This window comes from Thunnus thynnus, chromosome 15 (genome assembly GCF_963924715.1).
Source record: "Thunnus thynnus chromosome 15, fThuThy2.1, whole genome shotgun sequence".
In the NCBI taxonomy this organism is placed as follows: domain Eukaryota; kingdom Metazoa; phylum Chordata; class Actinopteri; order Scombriformes; family Scombridae; genus Thunnus; species Thunnus thynnus.
In genome coordinates, this window is record NC_089531.1 from 1,274,348 (window position 1) to 1,298,009 (window position 23,662).

A 23,662-nucleotide genomic window follows, 5' to 3' on the forward strand; every position below is an offset into this window, starting at 1 on the left:
ATTGAGCGAGTCGGAGTGTACAGCGAACCTGGGAACAAATAGTTTGTCTAGTTGTCTCATATTAGTTAGTTATGGTCTCAAAGTTTGATATTTTGAGCTTTTCAAATGATCAGTTACAGGTGCAGTGTGTAGACTTTAGTGACATCTAGAAGAACGGACTTGGCAGAAAAGGAATATAATATTCATTAGCATATTTTAATTATTATAATAAGAATCGTGTTTTTGTTACTTTAGAATGAGCCCTTTATATCTACATAGGGAGCGGGCTCGTCTTCCACAGAGACCACCATGTTGTTCCGCCATGTTTCTACAGAAGCACAGAACAGACAAACCAAACACTGGTCACCAAAGGTTCTCCTACACGCTTGGAAGGGGAGGATGAGGGAAAGGCTATTTAGTTGGTTGCAATCTGCAACCTCACTGCTACGTGCCACTAAATCTTACACATTGGTCCTTTTAAACCTGTCAAAAGTTCTGCAAGAGAAGTGCGAGTTTGTCAATGTTTAGAAATTATTTGTATTTGTGGGAAAAAAAATAGTGGCAGCAGCTGGAACCTTTGAGACATTACTGCTTGTGACCTCAGGCTCATCAATAGACGAAAAAGTATTCCAGCGCACACCAAGATACAAGGATAGACACGATTTATTAAGGGATTACATTAAAAAACAAAAGGAGCGAACTATGTGTTTTGCACATCATTGCTTCATCAGATTCCCTCTATGCTTGATTACTATCAGGTATGTCTTTAAATATCCAGGTGCTGATCAACAAAGGATCCAACTGGTTCACACACAGCATCAAATACAAATGCACAAAAAGTAAAGTAAACAGGCAACAGTGACTATGATTACACCTTACAAAATCAGATATAAATATACATTTCCATAAGACTTATATCCACAGATAATTAGATGCAATTAATGTCAGAGTGCAAAATGCAACCCCATCTCTAATATAACATAGGATGAGTACAGACCTTTACATGAAATAACATATATCATGGAGTACAAAATGCACAAATATACTCATGATGAGATAAATATCAAAATAAATAGAGAAAAGTAGAAAAAAAATTATATATATATATTATGTAATTTGCCCTGCATCAACTGACATTGCCGGTTTTAAATAGAGGCAGAGATCTTCACACATCTTAATTTATTGTGCTACTGTATGTAAATCTAAATAAAATTAGAATTTATAGGAAATTCCAGAAGCTTTTCATGAAAAATATGTTATACGTTACATCTGGTGCAATCCTTAGTTTCCACTGTGCTGAACTTTCTGACAAATATTTTTATCTTTTATCTGTGTTTCTGTAGGTATCATTGCAAATAAAGAACTCTGCAGCTGTCACAAACATTTTGTCTTAAAACAACAGTCAGTTGCTTTTTACTTTTACTCTGAAGGCCAGTGGAGTGTACCGGAAGTTATGTTGTTGTTTCCGGGTTTTGGCGCACTGAACACAGTTATTATTTTAGATGTGTACTGTGGTACGAGCTGGCAGAACATATTAGAAAAATGTAAACAACAGAAAAGGCCTCAGAGTTGAGTTCTCTGTTCTTTGACTCTACGATCTGTGGAAAATGTCCAGATTCCAGGAACTTAAAGATTTATTCAAACAGCGGCTGATAAATGCGGCTCGCGGTGATCTGTTTGGACATTTCGAGAGATCGATATCTGGAGTTGAAAAGGAGATCGATCACAAACGGAAACTGCTGGATTTGGTTTTGAACCCCGACATAAAGCTGCAGAGAGCAGGTTTGTTTTCTTTCTGCTGCTAACTGATGATCCCTCTGGACTTTATTACTGCCTGTTATATATTGATTATTCTCTGTATGGGGCTTTTGTTGGCGCTTCTCGTTTTTGTAAAGCACAAACTCCAGTGGTGGAAGAAGAATTCAGATCCTTTACTTCAGTAAAAGTACCAAATACTCCATTACAAGTAAAAGTCCTGCATGAAAAAATCCTACTACAATAAAAGTACAGTCTGTAAAATATATTTTTTAAAAAGATTCGCAATCAGAGCCCGCAGTGACAGACCAAAACCTGCATCTTTTGGTTAATGTACCATTACATAAGACAACAGTAGAAAATGTCCACGCTTGTGAAGTTGAAATGAGAGAATATTTGGTATTTTGCTTTAAACATGACAGAAATGATTATTTGAGAATCAAATGCTGATTAATTTTCTTTCAATCAATTAATTGACTAATCATTGCAGCCATAGATTAATCAATTGACAGAAAATTAGTTGGCAACAATATTGATAATTGGTTAATTGTTTAAGTCATTTTTTTAAAACAAAAAAGCCAAAAATTCTGTGGTAGCAGCTTCTCAAATATGAATATTTTCTAGTTTTCCAGTTTTCCATGATAGTAAACTCAACATGGCAATAAAAATAAATAAGTATGTGTGTGTGTTCTCAAGTGTGTGTGTGTGTGTGTGTGTGTGTGTGTGTGTGTGTGTGTGTGTGTTCTCAAGTGTGTGTGAGTGTGTGTAACTCTACTATTTCGTTCACATTTACTGTACAGTGTTTGTATTGCAAAGCATAGCACATAACACAGTGTTAAATTATGATTAAAAAAAATAACATGACATTTACAATATTAATCAATTGAATAAATAAAAATAACCATATGTACAATAGACTATGTTAAGATAATTATTTGTCACATTCAGTGCTGTTTTAATTATGAGTCCCTCAGTTTGCTGCATGTTTCTCTCCTAGTAGAATCTGTTGCTTTTTACTGTCGTCTAGTTTTGTGAAGTTTGGGATTAACATATCAAATTTCTTAAAGTATTCCAATCTGATATTATTATATTTATCACATTTTAAAAGTAAGTGCATCTCTGTCTCTACCTCGCCTGTCGTGCAGTGACCACAGACTCTGTTCTCTGTCGGCAGCCATGACTTCTTGTGTGGTCCCGTCTCTATGGCTGACTGTGGTCACTCAGTCTGTATTTGGTCAGGATCTGTCTCTGTTTTGTATCTCTGACAGTAAAGAGACACTCTGACAATTTATTTTCATGGTTTAGGGCCATCGTCCAATGTTCTAGATAGGCATCTTTTGTTAGTTTAATAAATTGGTTCATTAGTGAATGGAAAGCAGTGCTAGCCTGAGGTTGAACAGTATTTGGTGTAATTTGATCAGTAAGTCTCAGGACCAGCTGACAGAAAGGACTCTTTTGGAGGTTCGGTTCCTAGGTTTGTAATGCCTGGAATCTCAGTGTAACCCAAGGGCGGACAGTTCTGATCATGAAGGACCCCCAGAAGGGTGCGATTCCATCCAACTACCGGCCAATAACCTGCCTCTGTACAACATGGAAGCTCCTGTCAGGCATCATAGCGGATAAGATGAATAGGCGCATGGCTCAATACATGAGCAGGGCCCAGAAAGGAATCAGTAGTAATACCAGGGGGGCCAAGCACCAGCTACTGGTCCAGACTGACAAACTGGTAATGGCTAACCAACTGGACATCGTGTTGATCGACAAACAACAGAAGAAGGCAGTGGTGATAGACGTAGCAATCCCAAGCAAGAGCAACATCAAGAAGAAGGAACACGAGAAGATCGAAAAATATCAAGGGCTGAAAGAGGAGCTAGAAAAGATGTGGGGAGTAAAGGCAACAGTGCTGCCAGTGGTAATTGGAGCACTGGGGGCTGTGACCCACAAACTGGGAGAGTGGCTCCAGCAGATTCCAGGTACAACATCTGAGGTCTCTGTCCAGAGGAGTGCAGTCCTAGGAACAGCTAAGATACTGCACAGAAACTTCAAACTCCCAGGCCTCTGGTAGAGGACCCGAGCTTGAGGAAGACACACCACCAGGGGAGGGGGGTAAAAAGGGGATTTTTTTAAATATATATACATATATATATATATGTATGTATCCATGTATGCATAGGCCCTTAGGCAAGGTCCTTAATGCTGCTAGCCTAGCTCATGATGAGTGAAACTGCAAATTTGAGAGTCATACCTGCTTGGACGTCGCCCCAGTCAACAAGATCCGCGTCAGGTGTTGGGGAACCAGGGCAACCTGATGAGAAATGGGCTACTGGAAAAGACATAAATGGAGTAGGGCAGAGAATAAGGATCTGTTGGAATGCTACTATACAAGCAACCCCAGTTGGCTACATGCAGAGATTGTGGGATATATGGATGCTTCAAAACACACGTTTATGGGAATGAGTCACTATTTCTGCTGAATTTATATTTTAACAACATTTTAATGTTGTGTCTGGTCAAGGTGGAGCTAATTTAAGTATAATTTGACTGTTGGGTAGTTAAAATACTGTATAACCACAATGCAAGGTATTTTATAAGGATATAATACTCCTGTGTAATTTTATATTACAGTATAGATATTGTATGAATATTGTGAATGCGGATATGTACTTTACATCACTGATTAACATAAAATAAGTGTATCAAGCTTGGCTTAAAAATTAACTCATGGTTTCCCATAATGTGTATGTATTTCAGAGTGTCCTGCAGACGTCCAGCAGCTATTGGAGAGTAAAGGAGAGGTTCCCCCTGAGCAGCAGGTGCACCAGGAGGACCCAGAGTCCCCACACATTAAAGAGCAACAGGAGGAACTCTGGACCTGTAAGGTGGGAGAGCAGCTTCAAGGGCTGGAGAAGGTTGATATCACCACGTTCACATTCACTCCTGTCCCTGTGAAGAGTGAAGATGATGAAGAGAAACTTCAGTCCTCACAGCTTCATCAAAGACAAACTGAACAGATGAAAACAGAAGCTGATGGAGAGGACTGTGGAGCATCAGAACCAGCCAGGAACTCACATCCAGATAGACATTTACAATCTGATACTGATGACAAGACTTCAGACTCTTATGAACCCGACACTGATGACAGTGAGAGTGAGACCAAAGACACTGATGAATGGAAAGAGACCAGTGATCCTCAGTTAGGTTTAAAGTCTCATATGAGTTGTAATACTAGGAAGAAAGCACTTAGCTGCTCGGAGTGTGGTAAAGAATTTGGTTATAAAGGACATCTGATGATACACCAGAGAATGCACACAGGGGAGAGACCTTTCAGTTGCCCAGTTTGTAGTAAAAGATTTGCCTCCAAGGGGTCTCTCATAAGACATAAGAGAATTCACACAGGAGAGAAACCCTTTAGTTGCTCTGTTTGTGGCAAATCTTTTAATAATTCAGGTCTGTACTACCACATGAAGACCCACACAGGAGAGAAACCATTCAATTGCACAGTATGCAGTAAACGTTTTATTGAAAAAACAGGGCTGTTGTACCACATGAGAATTCACACAGGAGAGAAACCATTTAGTTGCTCAGTTTGTGCTAAAAAATATGCACACAAAGTAAATCTAAAGTACCACATGACAATCCACACAGGGGAGAAACCATTTAGCTGCAGTGCTTGTAACAAAAGATTCAGAGCAAAGTCACAGCTCCAAAGCCACAAGTGTGCTGATGAGTCATCACCAAAGCATCTCCATGAGAAACGCAAGAAACCACTTAGCTTTTGTGAATGTGCCAAGTGCGGAAAAACATTTACCCAAAGGGGAAATCTGATTATACACCAGAGAAGCCACACAGGGGAGAAACCTTTCAGTTGCTCAATTTGTGGTAAAAGATTTGTAAGGAAGGGGTCTCTTGGGAGACATAAGATAAGTCACACAGGAGAGAAACCCTTCAGTTGCTCTATTTGTGGTAAATCTTTCAATCAGGCAGGTCTGCGCTACCACCTGAAAACACACACAGGAGAGAAACCATTCAGTTGCTCAGTTTGTGGTAAATCTTTTATTGAAAAATCAAGTCTGGGCGTCCACCTGAAAACTCACACTGGAGAGAAACCATTCAGTTGCTCAGTGTGTGGGAAAAAATATGCACGCAAAGTAATTCTTAAGTACCACATGACAATCCACACAGGGGAGAAACCATTTTGCTGCAATGCTTGTAACAAAAGATTCAGAAGAAAGTCACAGCTCCAAAAACACAAGTGTGCTGATGAGTCATCACGAAAGCGTCCCCGTCAGTCACGCAAGGAACCAATGAACTGTTCTGAATGTGATGCAACATTTCCTGCCTTTTACCTTCTGAAGGCCCACATGAGAACACATAAGGGACTGAAAGTATATACTTGTTCAGTTTGTGGTCTAGTGTTGGGGTTTAAAAGTCATCTCGAGAGACATATGAGAATCCATACAGGAGAGAAACCATACAGCTGCTCTGTTTGTGGTGAGACATTTAAAAACAGCAGTGGTCTTGTACAACACATGAAACTCCATGTAGAGGAGAACCGATTCCACTGCAGTGACTGTGGCGAAGGATATCGTTGGCAGTATCAGCTGAAAATACATGACTGTCCTGCTAAGTCGTCTCAGCAAAGCAAAACAGATTTTAATGAAAACAACTGTAGAGGAGTGAAACGATCCAGGATCTTAGATCCAGACAGACATTTACAACCAGATACTGATAAAAAGCCCAAAGTGTCCTTTCAAACTGATGACAGTGCTGACATTCAATCAAGTATCACCAATCAAAGAACTAAAGATATATCTGTAAGTGATAAAGAATGTAACACTGACATCAAAGCGTTTAGCAGCTCTGATGATAAGGCCAAAATCGAACACAAGACTGGCGACATTGTTCACAGTGATTTTTACAGACAGACTAGACAACGTCAGTCAGATTTAAATGATCTAGAAAATGAGAAAGGCTCTGTAAGTGCAAACAGATGCTCAGTTTTTGGTAAAAAATTTACACAAAGAGGAATTATGCATCACATGGTAGTCCACTCAGGGAAGAAACCAGTCCGCTGCAGCGACTGTAACGAAACATTCTTTGGCCATTTTCAGATCAAGACACACAAGTGCCGTGGTGGGTCACTGCAAGGAAGCAAAGCTGGCTTTAATAGAGAGGATCACAGAGGATCAGAACAAGTTAAGAAGTTGAATCCAGATAGACATTCAAAACAAGATACTGATAAAAAGACTCTGGTATCTTTTGAAACTAATGGCAGCGCTGACATTGCTTTTTGGAAAGAGACCAGGCAACATCAGTCAGGTGCCACTTATCAGAGAAATAAAGATATCTCTCTAAGTGATGAAGGATGCAAAGTTGACAAGAAGCCATTTAGTGGCTCTGACGACAATGTTGACAGTGAGTTTTGCAAACAGACCAGACAACGTAATACATATTTAAATGATCCAAAAAAGAGAGAAGTCTCTGTAAATAATGTAGAATCTAGTACTGACAAGAAACCATCCAGCTTTGAGTCTCATAAAAGGTTTGATGACTCTCAAAATGTACAGACACACATTGTGTGTCATACTGGAGAGACGCTACTCAGCTGCATTGTTTGTGGGAGAAGATTCACTTTGGATTCAGAACTGAGAAGCCATGTGTGTGATGGTGAGTCCTCACCGCTTCATCAAAGCCAAACTAAGGACCAGATCACTGCCAGAGGTGAAAGTTTTACAGGGGAAGAGACTTTCTGCTGTTCAGTTTGTAATAAAGGTTTTAGTGAGAGCAAGTCATTAGTCAAACACATGAGAGTCCACACTGACCAGAAACCATTTAGTTGCTCGATTTGTGATAAAGGATTTACATGGAGAAGATATCTGACAAAACACATGGAAGTCCACGCAAACCAATCTTATTGCTGCTTTCAGTGTGGTAGAGTATTTGGCAGTAATCAACAACTGCATCTACACATGAGAATGCACACAAGAGAAAAACCATTTAGCTGCTCAGTGTGTGGTGAAAAATTTGCAGAGTGTGAAAAATTAAGGATTCACATGAGAAGTCACACAGGGGAAGAGCTGAAGGAGGCTGATATCACCAAGTTCCCATCTACTCCTGTCACAGTGAAGAGTGAAGATGATGAAGAGAAACCTCAGTCCTCACAGCTTCATCAAAGACAAACTGAACAGATGAAAACAGAAGCTGATGGAGAGGACTGTGGAGGATCAGAACCAGACAGAAACTCATATCCAGATAGACATTTACAACCTGATGCTGATGACAAGACCTCAGACTGCTCTGAACCTGACACTGATGACAGTGATTTTTGGAAAGAGACGAGTCAACATCCGTCAGTCTCTGACAAACATGTGAGGTGTAATACTGACAGGAAACGATTAAGCTGCTCTGAGTGTGATAAACCTTTTACAGAAAGAGAAAGTTTGAGCCAACATATGGCATTGCATACAGAGGTACAGAGGGAGGCAAAGCAGGAGGACCCAGAGCCCCCAAACATTAAAGAGGAACTGGAGGAACTCTGGACCAGTCAGGAGGGAGAGCAACTTCTAGGACTGGAGGACACTGATGTCATCAAGGTCAAACTCACTCCGGCCTCTGTGAAGAGTGAAGATGATGAAGAGAAACCTCAGTCCTCACAGCTTCATCAAAGACAAGCTGAACAGATGAGAACAGACGCTGATGGAGAGGACTGTGGAGGATCAGAACCAGCCAGGAACTCGCATCCAGATAGACATTTACCACCAGATAGCGACGAGAAGACTTCAGACTCTTCTGAACCCGACACTGATGACAGTGATTTTTGGACACAGACGAGGCAAAGTCAGTCAGATTTAAACTCTATGAAAAATAAAGGGTCTGAAAATGACATTGAACGTGACGCTGACAAGGCTTTTAAGTCTTTTAACCCTCACAGTGATAACAGTGTTGACAGTGATTTTTGGAAGGACACCAGGGGCCTGTTTCAGAAAGCAGGTTCAGCAAACTGAGTCTAACCTTGAACTCTGAGATGGAAAACTCAGAGTTTTCGGTTTCAGAACAGCTGATCAAAGTCAGTTCAATCAAGTCTGAGTATGTTCACTCTGAGTTAAGCGCGTGCGCGATGAATGAAAAAAGCCGTCAATGGAGCTCCGATTCGAGCTACGATTCACCATGGCAACGGGTAAATAGAGCCTCCATTTTAATCCAGTGGACGTAGAGATATGAATGCGTGTGTGTGTGTGGACATTGCACATTTATCTTTAAAAAAAGAGCCTATGTCAGAGTTTTCATCAAACCCGCTTTCTGAAACAGGCCCCAGAGAATGTCTGTCAGGTTTGAACTCTGAAAAATAATGAGGAATGAAACAACTTGGAAACTTCACTTTGAGTTTCTTACTATTACTTGATACCAGATATGTAAACATTTCTGTTTGATTCAACCCAAACTGGGCTTTTATTTTTTGTAATAAATGCTTTCACTTTGCACTCAAGCAAAAAACTGCAGCGTATAGTTAAAAAAGCATCCAAGATCATTGGCAAACCCCTCCCATCAGTTTAATATAATTTAATATATCAAACATACTATCAAAAAAGGTAAATAAAATCATCTCTGACCCCTCTTACCCTGCTCACCACCTGTTCCAACTGATGCCCCACAGGGGGTGCAATAGATCCCCGTCCACCAAAACATCCCCTTTCAATCACAGCTTCTTCCCCACTGCCACAAGGACCCTGAACACTTTACAGTAATCCCTGCCAGATGCACCTGCACTTTAAACTGTCATGTCAATGTATACTATCTGTGATTATTGTTGTGTAAATTTGTGTACATTGTCTGTTGTGCCAGTCCTGTGTAAAGCTGTTATCTGTTATATGTCTGACCTCGATCGTGTGGTTATTAAACGATTGATTGATTGATTGATTGATTGATTGATTGATTGATACTTGCATCGTATTCAGTGATGTGTAAAGAGGATCCAGCCTACCATTCATCAGTTTATTTTATTTTGAATGTTGTATCGGTGGACCTGTCTAAAAATACTGAGGAAGATTCATATGTTTTCTGCTGGTTCCTCTGCAGATGAAAATAAAACCGAAACTTTAAACTTTTACCCTTTTACATCTTTAGAGCCGTTCTTAGTAAACTTCTTGTCTTGGTAGTGTCATGTCCTACCGGGACTTTTTCAGTTTTTTGGACTCTTTGTGTTTTTGTTCTTTTGACTTCCTTGGTTTTTGTTGTTCTCCTTCTGATGCCCTCAGACTTCTTCTGTTTTTAGTTGGACTTTTTGAGGGACTCTTTCATTTGTGTTGCATTTGTTTCCTGGTTTTGGTTTTCTCTGTTTCCCTTGTGTGTGTCCCTCCCTGTGTTTTTTTGTGTCACCTGTTTGTTTACTTTAGTTCCTGTTTTATTTTGAAATATTTCCTCCTTGTGTCTGGTCACTTTACTTCCTGTGTTTGATTATTTCATGTGTCTCACCTGTGTTTCATTTGCAATCACTCCCTGTGTATTTATAGTCCAGTTTTCAGTTCGGTTTTTGTCGAGTTGTCTTCTTTTGTTCTGCCTTCGCGCTGTGTAGGCTCCAAGTTTTATTTTTCCTGCGTTTATGGTCTTTTTTTTCCTGTTCCCAGTGTCTCTTGTGATTTTTGAGTTCTTCATTAAATATTCAGCATCATATCCAACCTGCCTGCCGTCTCTGCATTTGGGTCCACCTGCTCCATTCACTCACCTTTGTGACAGGTAGATAGTTTTCCATCATTTGAAGGAGCTTATCTTCATCAGTAATTTACTCTAATGATGCATGTCATTTGTCATTGACTTTGTCTTAAATACACAGCAAAACTAGCTTTTTGTGTTTGCAATGAGAGGAGTGAAATGGAGAGGAGAAAGAGAGGGAAGTCTCAGCTGTGACATTTGTAGTCAAATCCTTTCCCCCAGATTGAGGAAGGCAAAAAAAGGTTTATTTGTAGAACACCTTTTATCAACAAGGCAATTTAAAGTGCTTACATAAGACATAAAGACCCCATTTACACCATGTACACCTTGGATTAAAGGATTAAACTGGCAATATTCAACATTTTTCTGTCAACAAATCAAATGTTTGGATCCAAAGCAACAATGAAATGATCTCCTAACAAGTATTGTGTGTGTAACCGAAGCTTAATGCATTTTATTCCTCTGTGTCATAGTTGACCAAAAACTATTAAAAAACACATTAGTCAGTCACACTGCTGCACTGGTTGTTCTTGCGTCCCTGAAGAGTGGTCACGTTCCAGTTCTGACCCTGAGCTTAAATTAGCTCTTCTGTCTGAAACTGAAAACCCAGAGTTTCTCTCATCTCAGGGTGAACAAACTAAGAGTTTTCACTATTCCTGCTTTCGGAAACAGGGCTGACGTCCTCAAATGTCTTGTTTTCTCCACAACCCAAAGATATTCTGTTTACTGTCAGAGGACTAAAGAAATCAGATAATATTCACATTTGAGAAGCTGGATTTCTTTTTCTTAAAGGATGACTCCAAACAATTAATTGATTATCAAAACAATTGATGATGTAAGAGGACAGCTTGCTTGTTTTTGAATATTTCTGAACTAATATTTTTATTCCTAAGAGAGGAAGACAGACTTGCTTCCTATTTCAGGGACAAACCTTTCTTTAATTCCACAGACTCATGGGTTGAGGTCTCACAACGATACACTGACCAGTATCAAACACTGTGTCAAAACTCTTGGAAAAGCCAGAAGGCTAACTAAATGATCCCCCGAACTAAAAGCTTAAATGACCTTTGGGGTCATTTGAACCAGAGAAAGTACCAGATAACTCCACACAAACAGGACCACTGGACTGTTAAGACTCATTTTAAAATATTATTTTTCATTATTTTTCCTTCAAGTTGAAGGTTTAATGTATATTCATATATAAACTTAGTCTTCTTAATAGTCTCACAGTACCTTGATATCTACAATTTTGACATGAAGGTGGGCCATTGTGACACTTGAAGTGTGATTATGTGAGTAAACCCTAAATTTAATTCCCTGAGCATAAGGATTAATAAATCATAACTCCGCCGTTTCAGTAACATTTTTCCTTCACACACTTAGAGGCACTATTTCTCAGTGATTTAAAGGCCTTATTATTCTTTTGTTTTATTAGTCTCTTTTTTATGTCCCAACAAGAACTCTCAGATCTTCCACAGCTGTTCTTTTAGAAGTTCCTAAAGTGTCCCACAAGAAATCTGGTGAGGCTGCTTTCTGTTTAAAACACCCACCCGTCAGGTCTTAGGACAGCAAACTCCATTGGAATTTTTTAAAAAAAGAAATAAAGAAAGAAAGACCTATCCTTTTAATTTGGCTTTTCATTTGGGTTATCTTTACTGGTATCATTGTTAATGTTTTACTGTATCGTGATCAAAATGTTTGTTTTACTCTTGTTTTGTTAAGCATTTTGGGCTGTATCTTTCCATGAAAGGTGCTATATAAATAATGTTATAATAATATGAAGAAGAAGTAGAAGAATAATGAATAAAAATCTAATCTCAGCATCTGTATCAGCATTTGTGTTTCTTAGGTATCATTGCTAATAAAGATATTTTGGATCGGTTCACAATTTTTCAAGTGTCTTAAAACAAGATCAGGTGCCTTTTACTTTTACTCTGAAGGCCAGCGGAGTCTACCGGAAGTTTTGTTTTTGTTTCCGGATTTTTGCGCGCTTTACGGAACACAGTTAGCATGTTTGGATGTGTTAGCGCGGTGCGAGCTGAGTGAGCATGTTAGAAAAAGGCTTCAGAGTTTAGTTCTCTGTTCTTTGACTCTACGATCTGTGGAAAATGTCCAGATTTCAGGAACTTAAAGATTTATTCAAACAGCGGCTGATAAATGCGGCTCGCGGTGATCTGTTTGGACATTTCGAGAGATCGATATCTGGGGTTGAAAAGGAGATCGATCACAAACGGAAACTGCTGGATATGGTTTTAAACCCCGACATGAAGCTGCAGAGAGCAGGTTTGTTTTCTTTCTGCTGCTTCTGGACTTTATTACTGTCTGTTATATATTGATTATTCTCTGTAAGGGTCGTTTTGTTTGCTTCTCGTTTTTTGTTAAAGCACAAACTCCAGTGGTGGAAGAAGTATTCAGATCCTTTACTTCAGTAAAAGTACCAAATACTAACTAATAAGTATTATGAGCTTGATGTAGTTAAACTATTGCAGTAAAAGTAAATAAGTATTATGAGCTTGATGTAGTTAAAGTATTGCAGTAAAAGTAAATAAGTATTATGAGCTTGATGTAGTTAAACTATTGCAGTAAAAGTAAATAAGTATTATGAGCTTGATGTAGTTAAAGTATTGCAGTAAAAGTACATAAGTATTATGAGCTTGATGTAGTTAAAGTATTGCAGTAAAAGTAGTGGTTTGGTCCCTCTGACTGATATATTATTATATATGACATCATTAGATTATTAATAGTGAAGCATCAGTGTTAGAGCAGCATGTTACTGTTGTAGCTGCTGGAGGTGAAGCATGGGGATATTCATCCTATATCCATATTAGAAACAGTACATTCACAACCAGTAATCACATTTAAATTCATTTCCTTTCTGTAGATATAGAGATTACTGTCAATTGTGTGTGTTAAAGAGTGTGTGTGTGTGGGGGGGGGGGGGGGGGACCTAAAGAGTTAAAACAGCCTTTCTTTAATTTCAAACTGAGACACGGAGAATGTCGCGTCACTCCAGCCAGCAGAACTGACCTTTAATCCTCTGAGTGGGAGTTTGTGTCAGTGATGCTAAACAGGCTCAGAGAAATCTCTTAAAGAGACCATTTTAGACCAGTTATCTGAATTATGGCCTGAACTAAAAGCATAAAACTGACCCTGAGGCCACATGGACCGGAGACAGACTAAACATCCCCCAACTTAAATGGGACACAGACTCTATTATCTTATCGGACGAAAGCCATAAATTCTAACTCACATTCCTGAAGCCTCCCTGATAATCTAAATTAAATGTCTTATTATTATGCTTGTGCATATAAAAACTTGTTTTTTCTACATGTGACCCTACTGACCTTGTATATTTGTACTTTGAATCACTTAAGTGTTTAACTTTTGATCTATTAACCTCATAGATAATAATATTTTAGTAGTTAAATTAGATAAGTAATTGTATTGAAAGAGTGGATTCTCTGAAGTAAAAGGAGTTTCCTTCATTTGTCTTTGTGTAGCTTTACAACAAATGAGCTCAACATTAATAAAAAATAACAAATGTCTTGAAACTAGATTATAGCTGCGATGATTGATCCAGGGCCCTGTGAAATCTGTTTTAATTTTTTCCCCAAATTCAGTGTTTTCCATTTTAATTTTTCTGAATTCTGTGTTTTATGATTTTAAGTACGTCTTGTTATCTGAAAGAGAGTGTGAGATGAGTCAAATTTCAACAATTCAGAAAGAAAGCGAATGAGATGAGTGTATATCAATGAATTTGAAATGATGCAACACAACATTGCACTATTTTTTTAATCAAAGAAAGCGCTTCAATACACAGTACACTCAGACGTTAGCATGAAGGAGTGAAAGTAATCCTTACTTATTAATAATCAATAAATAACATTGGTAAAATGCAGCTTACAGTAAAGAGACATGAACATTGATTTGCTCAGGACCTCCGAAGGTCAAGGTTAAGCCACTAGCCAGCAGTGGGGATGGGTATCGTTAGGCTTTTATCTTTATCTTATCCGGTTTATACTTACTGGTTCTTTTTCATTACTAAGGAAGACCAAAGGATTGTCTTAACATTTTAATGTGCAGAGATGTGTAAGGATGATCAGATTACCTTTCTCCTTTGCTAGTGTGTTTAAATGTACCTTAGGAGGCCGACACTCCTCTCTTTCCATCTCGACTTGGGCCCAAATAAGGTGCCATTCTGTGTCTTGGAGTAAACAGGACATGTTAAGGGGCTTGAGGCTGTTCCTTGATTTGTGTCTTTTGGTGATGTGGCTCTTAGTAAACATACATGTGCATGTAAATGTATCTCGTGGCTGTGTGCCATTGGCTGTGATCCATAAGTTTGTATGATTTGACCGATCACAGATTATTTCTTTGTTCCTTTTGTCACTATAATATAATAGGGTTTGCTTATTGCTCGCTGAGACAAACTGATGCAACTCTTTGTGTGTTCTGTCTCCTTATTGTACAATAATATTTTTTTAAGAAGTTAAACACAGCAAATAGGGTGATTGTGAATTTGAAATTGTCACTAGAAGATGTTCAGCTAATTTGAAAAGATGATGCCAATGTAGGCCTTGACCTATAGCAGCCTAACCATAACCAAAACGACATCTGTTGGGTCTGGGGGTAACACAACTGATATGTTTGAGATTACATTTAATGGTATGATGATGATTACAACATAAGACAGATAGGCTGAATATAAACATAGTTACTGAAACAGTGGAAGGGTGCAAACACATCCCTATAGGTCTACATGGTGGACAATATAGTTGCACTGTAGCAAGGTTTCCGCCGGTGGAGTTGACCCCCGGGGTGAGTACTTGCTGTCCTATGTTTGTACTTTTTAAATAGAAAACACACGTTTTATATTGTGATATTTAGATGTTTCTTGACTGGAAATGACATTCTTGCAACCAGTGAGGACATTCTGATAGAAAACAAAGCAATCAAACTGATTTTGTTACTAACGCTCGCATCGCATTCAGTTAGCAAGCAGTTTATTTATATAGCACCTTTCACAGACACCAGTCAAAGAAATAAAATCAAATACAATCAAATCAAAATAAATTTTAAAAAGTTAGGACACGCAGTAAGAGTTCTGAAGTCTCTTCTAACGATTCTTTTTACAAGGTCTCAGACCTTATTCAGCTGGTTATACCTGGGGGCATGTCAACAATTATCATTAGGAAATGTTAAAGCTTTACAAATACTCTGACTTTTCAAATCTTGTGTGAACACCCAGCAACCATGGGTTCCTCTAAGCAGCTGTGAAAAACTCTGAAAATGAAAGTTATTGATGCCTCACAATGCAGGGGAAGAAGATAGCAACAAGATAGCTACAAGAAGATAGTAACAAAATAGCAACAAGATAGCTACAAGAAGATAGCTACAAGATAGCAACAAGAAGATAGCAACAAGAAGATAGCAACAAGATAGCTACAAGAAGATAGCATCAAGATAGCTACAAGAAGATAGCAACAAGATGGCTACAAGAAGATAGCTACAAGAAGATAGCAACAAGATAGCTACAAGAAGATAGCAACAAGATAGCTACAAGAAGATAGCTACAAGATAGCTACAAGAAGATAGCAACAAGATAGCTACAAGAAGATAGCTACAAGAAGATAGCAACAAGATAGCTACAAGAAGATAGCAACAAGATAGCTACAAGATAGCGACAGTATAGCTACAAGAAGATAGTAAAGTGTTGTCAGCTTGCAGTTTTAACAGTGCAAAATGTAATTAGGAGATGACTGTTTAGGGGAACTGTGGAGGTAAGGATGAGATCTGGAAGACCAAGACAATTCTTGGAGAGAACTGCTCATACGTTGGTCAAAAAGGCAAATCGAAACCCCCACTTTACTGCATTATTATTGCATCTGAGTTCTCTGACTGCCTCTCATTTAAGCTGCCACGTAGTATTGGCTGCTGCTTCTTCAGAAATGCTTTAGCACTTTCTCCTGGCTCTTGATTACACCTTTTCTACCATGCATGCTCAAAAATCATGTCTTTTTGCTCACAGTGTTTCGCAAAAGCCTATTTCACATCTTTCAAGATTTTTTTCTGATCATCATTTAAAGGCAAGACATTCAATAAGTCCTCAGATTTGTCCTCTAGAGTGTACATCAGTGTATTTACTTGATATTCTTGTGTCTGTTTATCCAGACTTGATGCTAAAAACATCTTATTTACTTTGGGCATTCACTTGCATTAATAAAATCAAACTTGCCTGGTGGGGTCAGTTGCACATTGCTAACTGGAACTGCTGCTTGTCCAGCTTATCCACAGCCTCACCTGCTTGTTTCCTGTGTTATTCTCCAACTTATTTTGGGCTGAGCTCACTCTCACTTGTTTTATGGTTGGCCAACAATTTTTTTCCTTTGCTTTTGTGACACTGCTAGCTTGTCTAGCCTGTTTAGCTACTCGTTAATTCTGTTCTTCATGGGGGAGGACTTGCAGTTGAATTTTTTTTTTCCCGACTGTCTTATGGAGGTGTCTTTTGAAGTCACCCTTTGGGTGACTTCAGATATCTTTTCCAAGCTTTATTCTGACACCATGTTATGTTATTATCTACAACAATGAGGCAGAGAGAGAGTGACATTGCGGTTAACACTTTACTTCCTTTAGGAACAAACCACACAACAGCCACCCTTTATACATCCGGTGCCACATCACAGTTTTCGAATTTGAACACTTAATGATTAGAATGATACAGTGTGAAATATATTTGTAGATTGAATGCTGGCATACACAAGTCTGGCCTAAGTCTTCTGTCAGAAAAACTGCAGCAATCCAGGAGTTCAGTCAATGATCTTTAATAATGTCCCACAAGAGTAGAGGTCGATGTGTACATTGAATCCTGTATCCATTAAGGATAAACAGCCAATCATCAAGTTGTGAAGTTGTGGTTATCTGAAAGAACACAAGCAACAAGAAATAGAGAATTTGGTTCAAATTATTCTGAATAATCAAGAAATAACTACCATAATAGCTATTTCTGTTGGAAACAGTCAGCTTCACCATAGTACAAGCAGTACTCCAAATGCCCACAAGGGGTCTCTCTCGACTCCAACTAGGGATTTACAACACTGTTGTATATAGACACCGATAACAACATAAAGGATTACATAACAAGCAACGTTTACAATGAACGTTTACATTACTGGTAAGTCACATCACCCCTTTGTGACAATATACTTGAAGTTACATTCAGGACAGAGAATATAAGTTCTGAAATAGCTTATAACCAAACACTACAGTCACTGAAATAGTCTATTCATGAACCGTATACGTTTGTAGCAAGCGGCAACCTCTGGGGCTGTAAAATGAAGCCAATGCGGAAGTGCCAAAAACTGCAGTTCCTTGAACGACCACTTGAGGCTCCAAAAGCGAATCAATCCCCATAGACCTCCATGTTAAAATGCCCAACTTTACAGCAGAAATAAACATGTTTACAGCCTGGTACAAACAACGGTTTTGGTCTCTAAAGTTAATTTCCTCTTTCATGACAACTGTACGGGGGGTGAATTTTTTGTTACTCACCCGTTTAAATTTTATTAAGCTGTAAAGTTATGCATAATGAAGGACATGGCTGCTTTGAGTGACAGGTCCGCCAGCCGCGAGGTGGCTTGTTTCAGCCATTCGGCCCGCCTCTTTGCTTGTTTTTGATTGGCTGGGAGTTAGGCAGCGTCACGCACTGCCAAGATGGAGACGGCTGGAGCGGCTCACTTTGAGCTTCAAAACTGCTGTTCAGAAACCAACGGGTGACGTCACAGTAACTACGTCCATATTTGGACGTAGTTACCGTTGGAGGAGTTGGAGGATGGAGAACCTTTTATAGTTGAAACTGTACTTCAGTGCCTCAAATTTATAAGAAATGATGTGGAGGAAACCTGAGGCTGAGGTCTGGAGCCTCTGGGCAGTTTCCTGCTGTTTCCAGACGCCTTGTTCTCCATCCTAAATTCAAAGTTTTCTTGTAATAATCTATTTGATCCACAGTAGTCTTTGGGATAATGTGACCAGACTTCAGGTTTATTTTCTGACTGTGGGTTTGAATTATTTCAACTTTGTTTCTGAGAAATCCATTTTTTTCTGTCCGTTTGGTACGGTAGATACTACAGTACCCACGGGCCTCAGCTGCTGTTGCTATGGAGAAGAATCAAGTCATAGGTGTGAATCACAGGTGTAGTAATATCAGCCAAATCATCCATGCCAAACTGATTTAAACTGCTGAAGGTTTCATTAGTTTTAAACAGGTCTTTAGTTTCCTTACGCACACAGAGTGATTATATATGTTTATGTGAATGAGTCACTATTACTGCTGAATTTATATTTTAACAACATTTTAATGTTGCCTCTGATCAAGGGGGAGCTAAATTGAGTAAATTTGACTGTTGGGTAGTTAAAATACTGTATAACCACAATGCAAGGTAGCCTAATTTATAAGGATATAATACTCCTGCATATTTTTATATTACAGTATAGATATTGTATGAATATGGTGAATGCAGATATGTACTTTGCGTCACTGATTGACATAAAATAAGTGTATCAAGCTTGGCTTAAAAATTAACTCATGGTTTCCCATAATGTGTATGTATTTCAGAGTGTCCTGCAGACGTCCAGAAGCTGTCGGAGAGTAAAGAAGAGGTTCCCCCTGAACAGCAGGTGAGGAGCTCCAGTCTGGACCAGGAGAACCCAGAGTCCCCACACATTAAAGAGGAACAAGAGGAACTCTGGACCAGTCAGGAGGGAGAGCAGCTTCAAGGGCTGGAGAAGGTTGATATCACTACGTTCACATTTACTCCTGTCCCTGTGAAGAATGAAGATGATGAAGAGAAACCTCAGTCCTCACAGCTTCATCAAAGACAAGCTGAACAGATGAAAACAGAAGCTGATGGAGAGGACTGTGGAGCATCAGAACCAGCCAGGAACTCACATCCAGATAGACATTTACAATCTGATACTGATGACGAGACTTCAGATTCTTATGAACCCGACACTGATGACAGTGAGACTGAGACCGAAGACACTGATGAATGGAAAGAGACCAGTGATCCTCAGTCAGGTTTAAAGTCTCATATGAGTTGTAATACAGGGAAGAGATCACTTAGCTGCTTGGAGTGTGGTAAAGAATTTTGTCACAGGGCAAACCTGATCATACACCAGAGAATGCACACAGGGGAGAGACCTTTCAGTTGCTCAGTTTGTGGTAAAAGGTTTACCTCCAAGGGGTCTCTTGTGAGACATAAGATAATTCACACAGGAGAGAAACCCTTTAAATGCTCAGTTTGTGGTAAATCTTTCAAACATTCAATTCTGTACTACCACATGAAAACTCACACAGGAGAGAAACCATTCAGTTGCACAGTGTGCAGTAAAAGTTTTATCCAAAAAGCAAGGCTGTTGTACCACATGAGAATTCACACAGGAGACACACCATTTAGTTGCTCAGTTTGTGGTAAAAAATATGCACACAAAGTGAATCTAAAGGACCACATGACAATCCACACAGGGGAGAAACCATTTAGCTGCAGTGCTTGTAACAATAGATTCAGATATAGGTCACAGCTCAAAAACCACAAGTGTCCTAATGAGTCATCACCAAAGCCTCTCTGTGAGAAACGCAAAAAACCATTTAGATTGTACGAATGCTCTGAGTGTGGAAAAAAGTATACACAAAAGGCAAACCTGATCGTACACCAGAGAATCCACACAGGGGAGAAACCTTTCAGTTGCTCAGTTTGTGGTGAAAGATTTAAATGCAAGGGGTCTCTTGGGAGACATAAGATTAGTCACACGGGAGAGAAACCCTTTAGTTGCTCAGTTTGTGGTAAATCTTTTACTCAGTCAGGTCTGGAGTACCACATGAAGGCTCACAAAGGACAGAGACCGTTCAGTTGCTCGGTTTGTGGTAAATCTTTTATTCAAAAATCAAGCCTGAACGTCCACATGAAAATTCACACTGGAGAGAAACCATTTGGTTGCTCATTGTGTGGTAAAAAATATGCATACAAGCTAAATCTAAAATACCACTTGAAAATCCACACAGGGGAAAGACCATTTAACTGCAGTGTTTGTAAGAGAAGATTCATATTAAAGTCAGAGCTTCAAAAGCACAAGTGTGTTGATAGGTCATTACCAAAGCATCCCGATGAGAAATGCAAGAAATCACTGAGCTGCTCTGAATGCGATGCAACATTTCGTTCCCTTTATCTACTGAATGCCCACATGAGAACACATAAAGGACTGAAAGTATATACTTGCTCAGTTTGTGGTCTAGTGTTTGGGACTAAAACCCATCTTGAGACACATATGGGAAGCCATACAGTAGAGAAACCATACAGCTGCTCAGTTTGTGGTAAGACATATAAAAACAGCCGTGGTCTTGCGAAACACATGACACTCCACCCAGAGGAGGACCGATTCCGCTGCAGTGACTGTGGCGAAGGATATCGTTGGCAGTATCAGCTGAAAATACATGACTGTCCTGCTAAGTCGTCTCAGCAAAGCAAAACAGGCTTTAATGAAAACGACTGTAGAGGATTGAAACGATCCAGAACCTTAGATCCAGACAGACATTTACAACCGGATACTGATAAAAAGCCCAAAGTGTCCTTTCAAACTGATGACAGTGCTGACATTCAGTCAGATTTCACTAATCAAAGAACTAAAGACATATCTGTAAGTGATAAAGAATGTAACACTGACATCAAAGCGTTTAGCAGCTCTGATGATAAGGCCAAAATCGAACACAAGACTGGCGACATTGTTCACAGTGATTTTTACAAACAGACTAGACAACGTCAGTCAGATTTAAATGATCTAAAAAATGAGAAAGGCTCTGTAAGTGCAAACAGATGCTCAGTTTTTGGTAAAAAATTTACACAAAGAGGAATTATGCAACACATGGTAGTCCACTCAGGGAAGAAACCAGTCCGCTGCAGCGACTGTAACGAAACATTCTTTGGCCATTTTCAGATCAAGACACACAAGTGCCGTGGTGGGTCACTGCAAGGAAGCAAAGCTGGCTTTAATAGAGAGGATCACAGAGGATCAGAACAAGTTAAGAAGTTGGATCCAGATAGACATTCAAAAGAAGATACTGATAAAAAGACATTGGAAACTAATGGCAGCGCTGACATTGCTTTTTGGAAAGAGACCAGGCAACATCAGTCAGGTGCCACTTATAAGAGAAATAAAGATATCTCTCTAAGTGATGAAGGATGTAAAACTGATAAAAAGCCATTTAGCTGTTCTGATGGCAATGCCACAATTGAACACAAGAAACTATTCTCCTGCATTGTTTGTGACAAAAAATTTACTTTGGATTCAGAACTGAGAAGCCATGAGTGTAATGGTGAGTCCTCACCGCTTCATCAAAGCCAAACTAAGGACCAGATCACTGCCAGAGGTGAAAGTTTTACAGGGGAAGAGACTTTCTGCTGTTCAGTTTGTAATAAAGGTTTTAGTGAGAGCAAGTCATTAGTCAAACACATGAGAGTCCATACTGAACAGACACCATTTAGTTGCTCGATTTGTGGTGAAGGATTTACATGGAGGAGATATCTGACAAAACACATGGAAGTCCACAAAGACAGATGCATTAGCTGCTCTCAGTGTGGTAGAGAGTTTGACAGTGAGAGACAACTGCATCTACACATTGTGATTCACAATAGAGAAAAACCATTTAGCTGCTCAGTGTGTGGTGAAAAATTTGCCAAGTGTGAAAAATTAAGGATTCACATGAGAAGTCACACAGGGGAAGAGCTGAAGGAGGCTGATATCACCAAGTTCCCATCTTCTCCTGTCGCTGTGAAGAGTGAAGATGATGAAGAGAAACCTCAGTCCTCACAGCTTCATCAAAGACAAACTGAACAGATGAAAACAGAAGCTGATGGAGAGGACTGTGGAGGATCAGAACCAGACAGAAACTCACATCCAGATAAACATTTACAACCTGATACTGATGACAAGACCTCAGACTGCTCTGAACCCGACACTGATGACAGTGATTTTTGGAAAGAGACGAGTCAACATCCGTCAGTCTCTGACAAACATGTGAGGTGTAATACTGACAGGAAACGATTAAGCTGCTCTGAGTGTGATAAACCTTTTACAGAAAGAGAAAGTTTGAGCCAACACATGGCATTGCATACAGAGGTACAGAGGGAGGCAAAGCAGGAGGACCCAGAGCCCCCAAACATTAAAGAGGAACTGGAGGAACTCTGGACCAGTCAGGAGGGAGAGCAACTTCTAGGACTGGAGGACACTGATGTCATCAAGGTCAAACTCACTCCGGTCCCTGTGAAGAGTGAAGATGATGAAGAGAAACCTCAGTTCTCACAGCTTCATCAAAGACAAACTGAACAGATGAGAACAGAAGCTGATGGAGAGGACTGTGGAGGATCAGAACCAGCCAGGAACTCACATCCAGATAGACATTTACAACCTGATAGCGATGAGAAGACTTCAGACTCTTCTGAACCCGACACTGATGACAGTGATTTTTGGACACAGACGAGGCAAAGTCAGTCAGATTTAAACTCTATGAAAAATAAAGGGTCTGAAAATGACATTGACATGTGACCCTGACAAGGCTTTTAAGTCTTTTAACCCTCACAGTGATGACAGTCTTGACAGTGATTTTTGGAGGGAAACCAGAGAACGTCTGTCAGATTTGAACTCTGAAAAATAATGAGGAATGAAACAACTTGCAAACCTCACTTTGAGTTTCTTACTATTACTTGAACCAGATATGTAAACATTTCTGTTTGATTCAACCCAAATTGGGCTTTTATTGTGTTGTAATAAATGCTTTCTATGTTAATGATCACAACACATTGTGATCAGATCTCAGCAGAGTTTAAGTGTCGTACAGTGTGGCCACCATTTCTGGTGGTTCATTTGCAGATGACAATAAAACTAAAACTTGAAAACTAACCTTGAAACCTTTTTTTATAGGGCTGATTATTTTCATTATCAAGTCATCTATCAGTGTTTCCCAAAGCCCAATATGACGTCCTCAAATGTCTTGTTTTCTCCACAACCCGAAAATATTCTGTTTACTGTCACAGGACTAAAGAAACCAGAAAATATTCACATTTGAGAAGCTGGAATCATAATAATTTTTTTCTTAAAGGATGACTCCAATCAATTTATTATCAAAATAGTTGATGATGTGGGAGGACAGCTTGCTTATATTTGAATATTT

The 23,662-nt window shown here is 39.3% G+C and overlaps 2 protein-coding genes across 3 annotated transcripts; both read left to right on the top strand.

The window, feature by feature from the left end:
• The first annotated feature begins 1,481 nt into the window (after positions 1-1,481).
• On the top strand, positions 1,482-10,473 carry LOC137198873 (zinc finger protein 62 homolog). The gene is made up of 2 exons (XM_067612871.1): positions 1,482-1,761; positions 4,486-10,473. The coding sequence occupies exons 1-2, from the start codon at positions 1,587-1,589 to the stop codon at positions 8,736-8,738; spliced, it is 4,428 nt and encodes a 1,475-aa protein (XP_067468972.1). The 5' UTR covers positions 1,482-1,586; the 3' UTR covers positions 8,739-10,473.
• A 1,961-nt stretch (positions 10,474-12,434) lies between these two features.
• On the top strand, positions 12,435-23,391 carry LOC137198874 (zinc finger protein 721-like). 2 transcript variants are annotated; one of them, XM_067612874.1, is made up of 3 exons: positions 12,435-12,726; positions 19,055-19,516; positions 21,430-21,514. In XM_067612874.1, exons 1-3 carry the CDS (start codon positions 12,552-12,554, stop codon positions 21,483-21,485), a joined length of 693 nt encoding a protein of 230 aa, XP_067468975.1. In that variant the 5' UTR covers positions 12,435-12,551; the 3' UTR covers positions 21,486-21,514. The 2 variants fall into 2 exon arrangements, with proteins under 2 accessions (XP_067468975.1, XP_067468973.1); XM_067612872.1 differs by having other exon boundaries at positions 19,055-23,391.
• Positions 23,392-23,662: the final 271 nt, after the last annotated feature.

Excerpts from the sequence above, each read along its gene's own strand:
- LOC137198873 (XM_067612871.1), top strand. The coding sequence starts at position 1,587 with ATGTCCAGATTCCAGGAACTTAAAGATTTATTCAAACAGCGGCTGATA. Across the intron at positions 1,762-4,485 it reads CATAAAGCTGCAGAGAGCAG|AGTGTCCTGCAGACGTCCAG; the intron begins GTTTGTTTTCTT and ends TATGTATTTCAG.
- LOC137198874 (XM_067612872.1), top strand. The coding sequence starts at position 12,552 with ATGTCCAGATTTCAGGAACTTAAAGATTTATTCAAACAGCGGCTGATA. Across the intron at positions 12,727-19,054 it reads CATGAAGCTGCAGAGAGCAG|AGTGTCCTGCAGACGTCCAG; the intron begins GTTTGTTTTCTT and ends TATGTATTTCAG.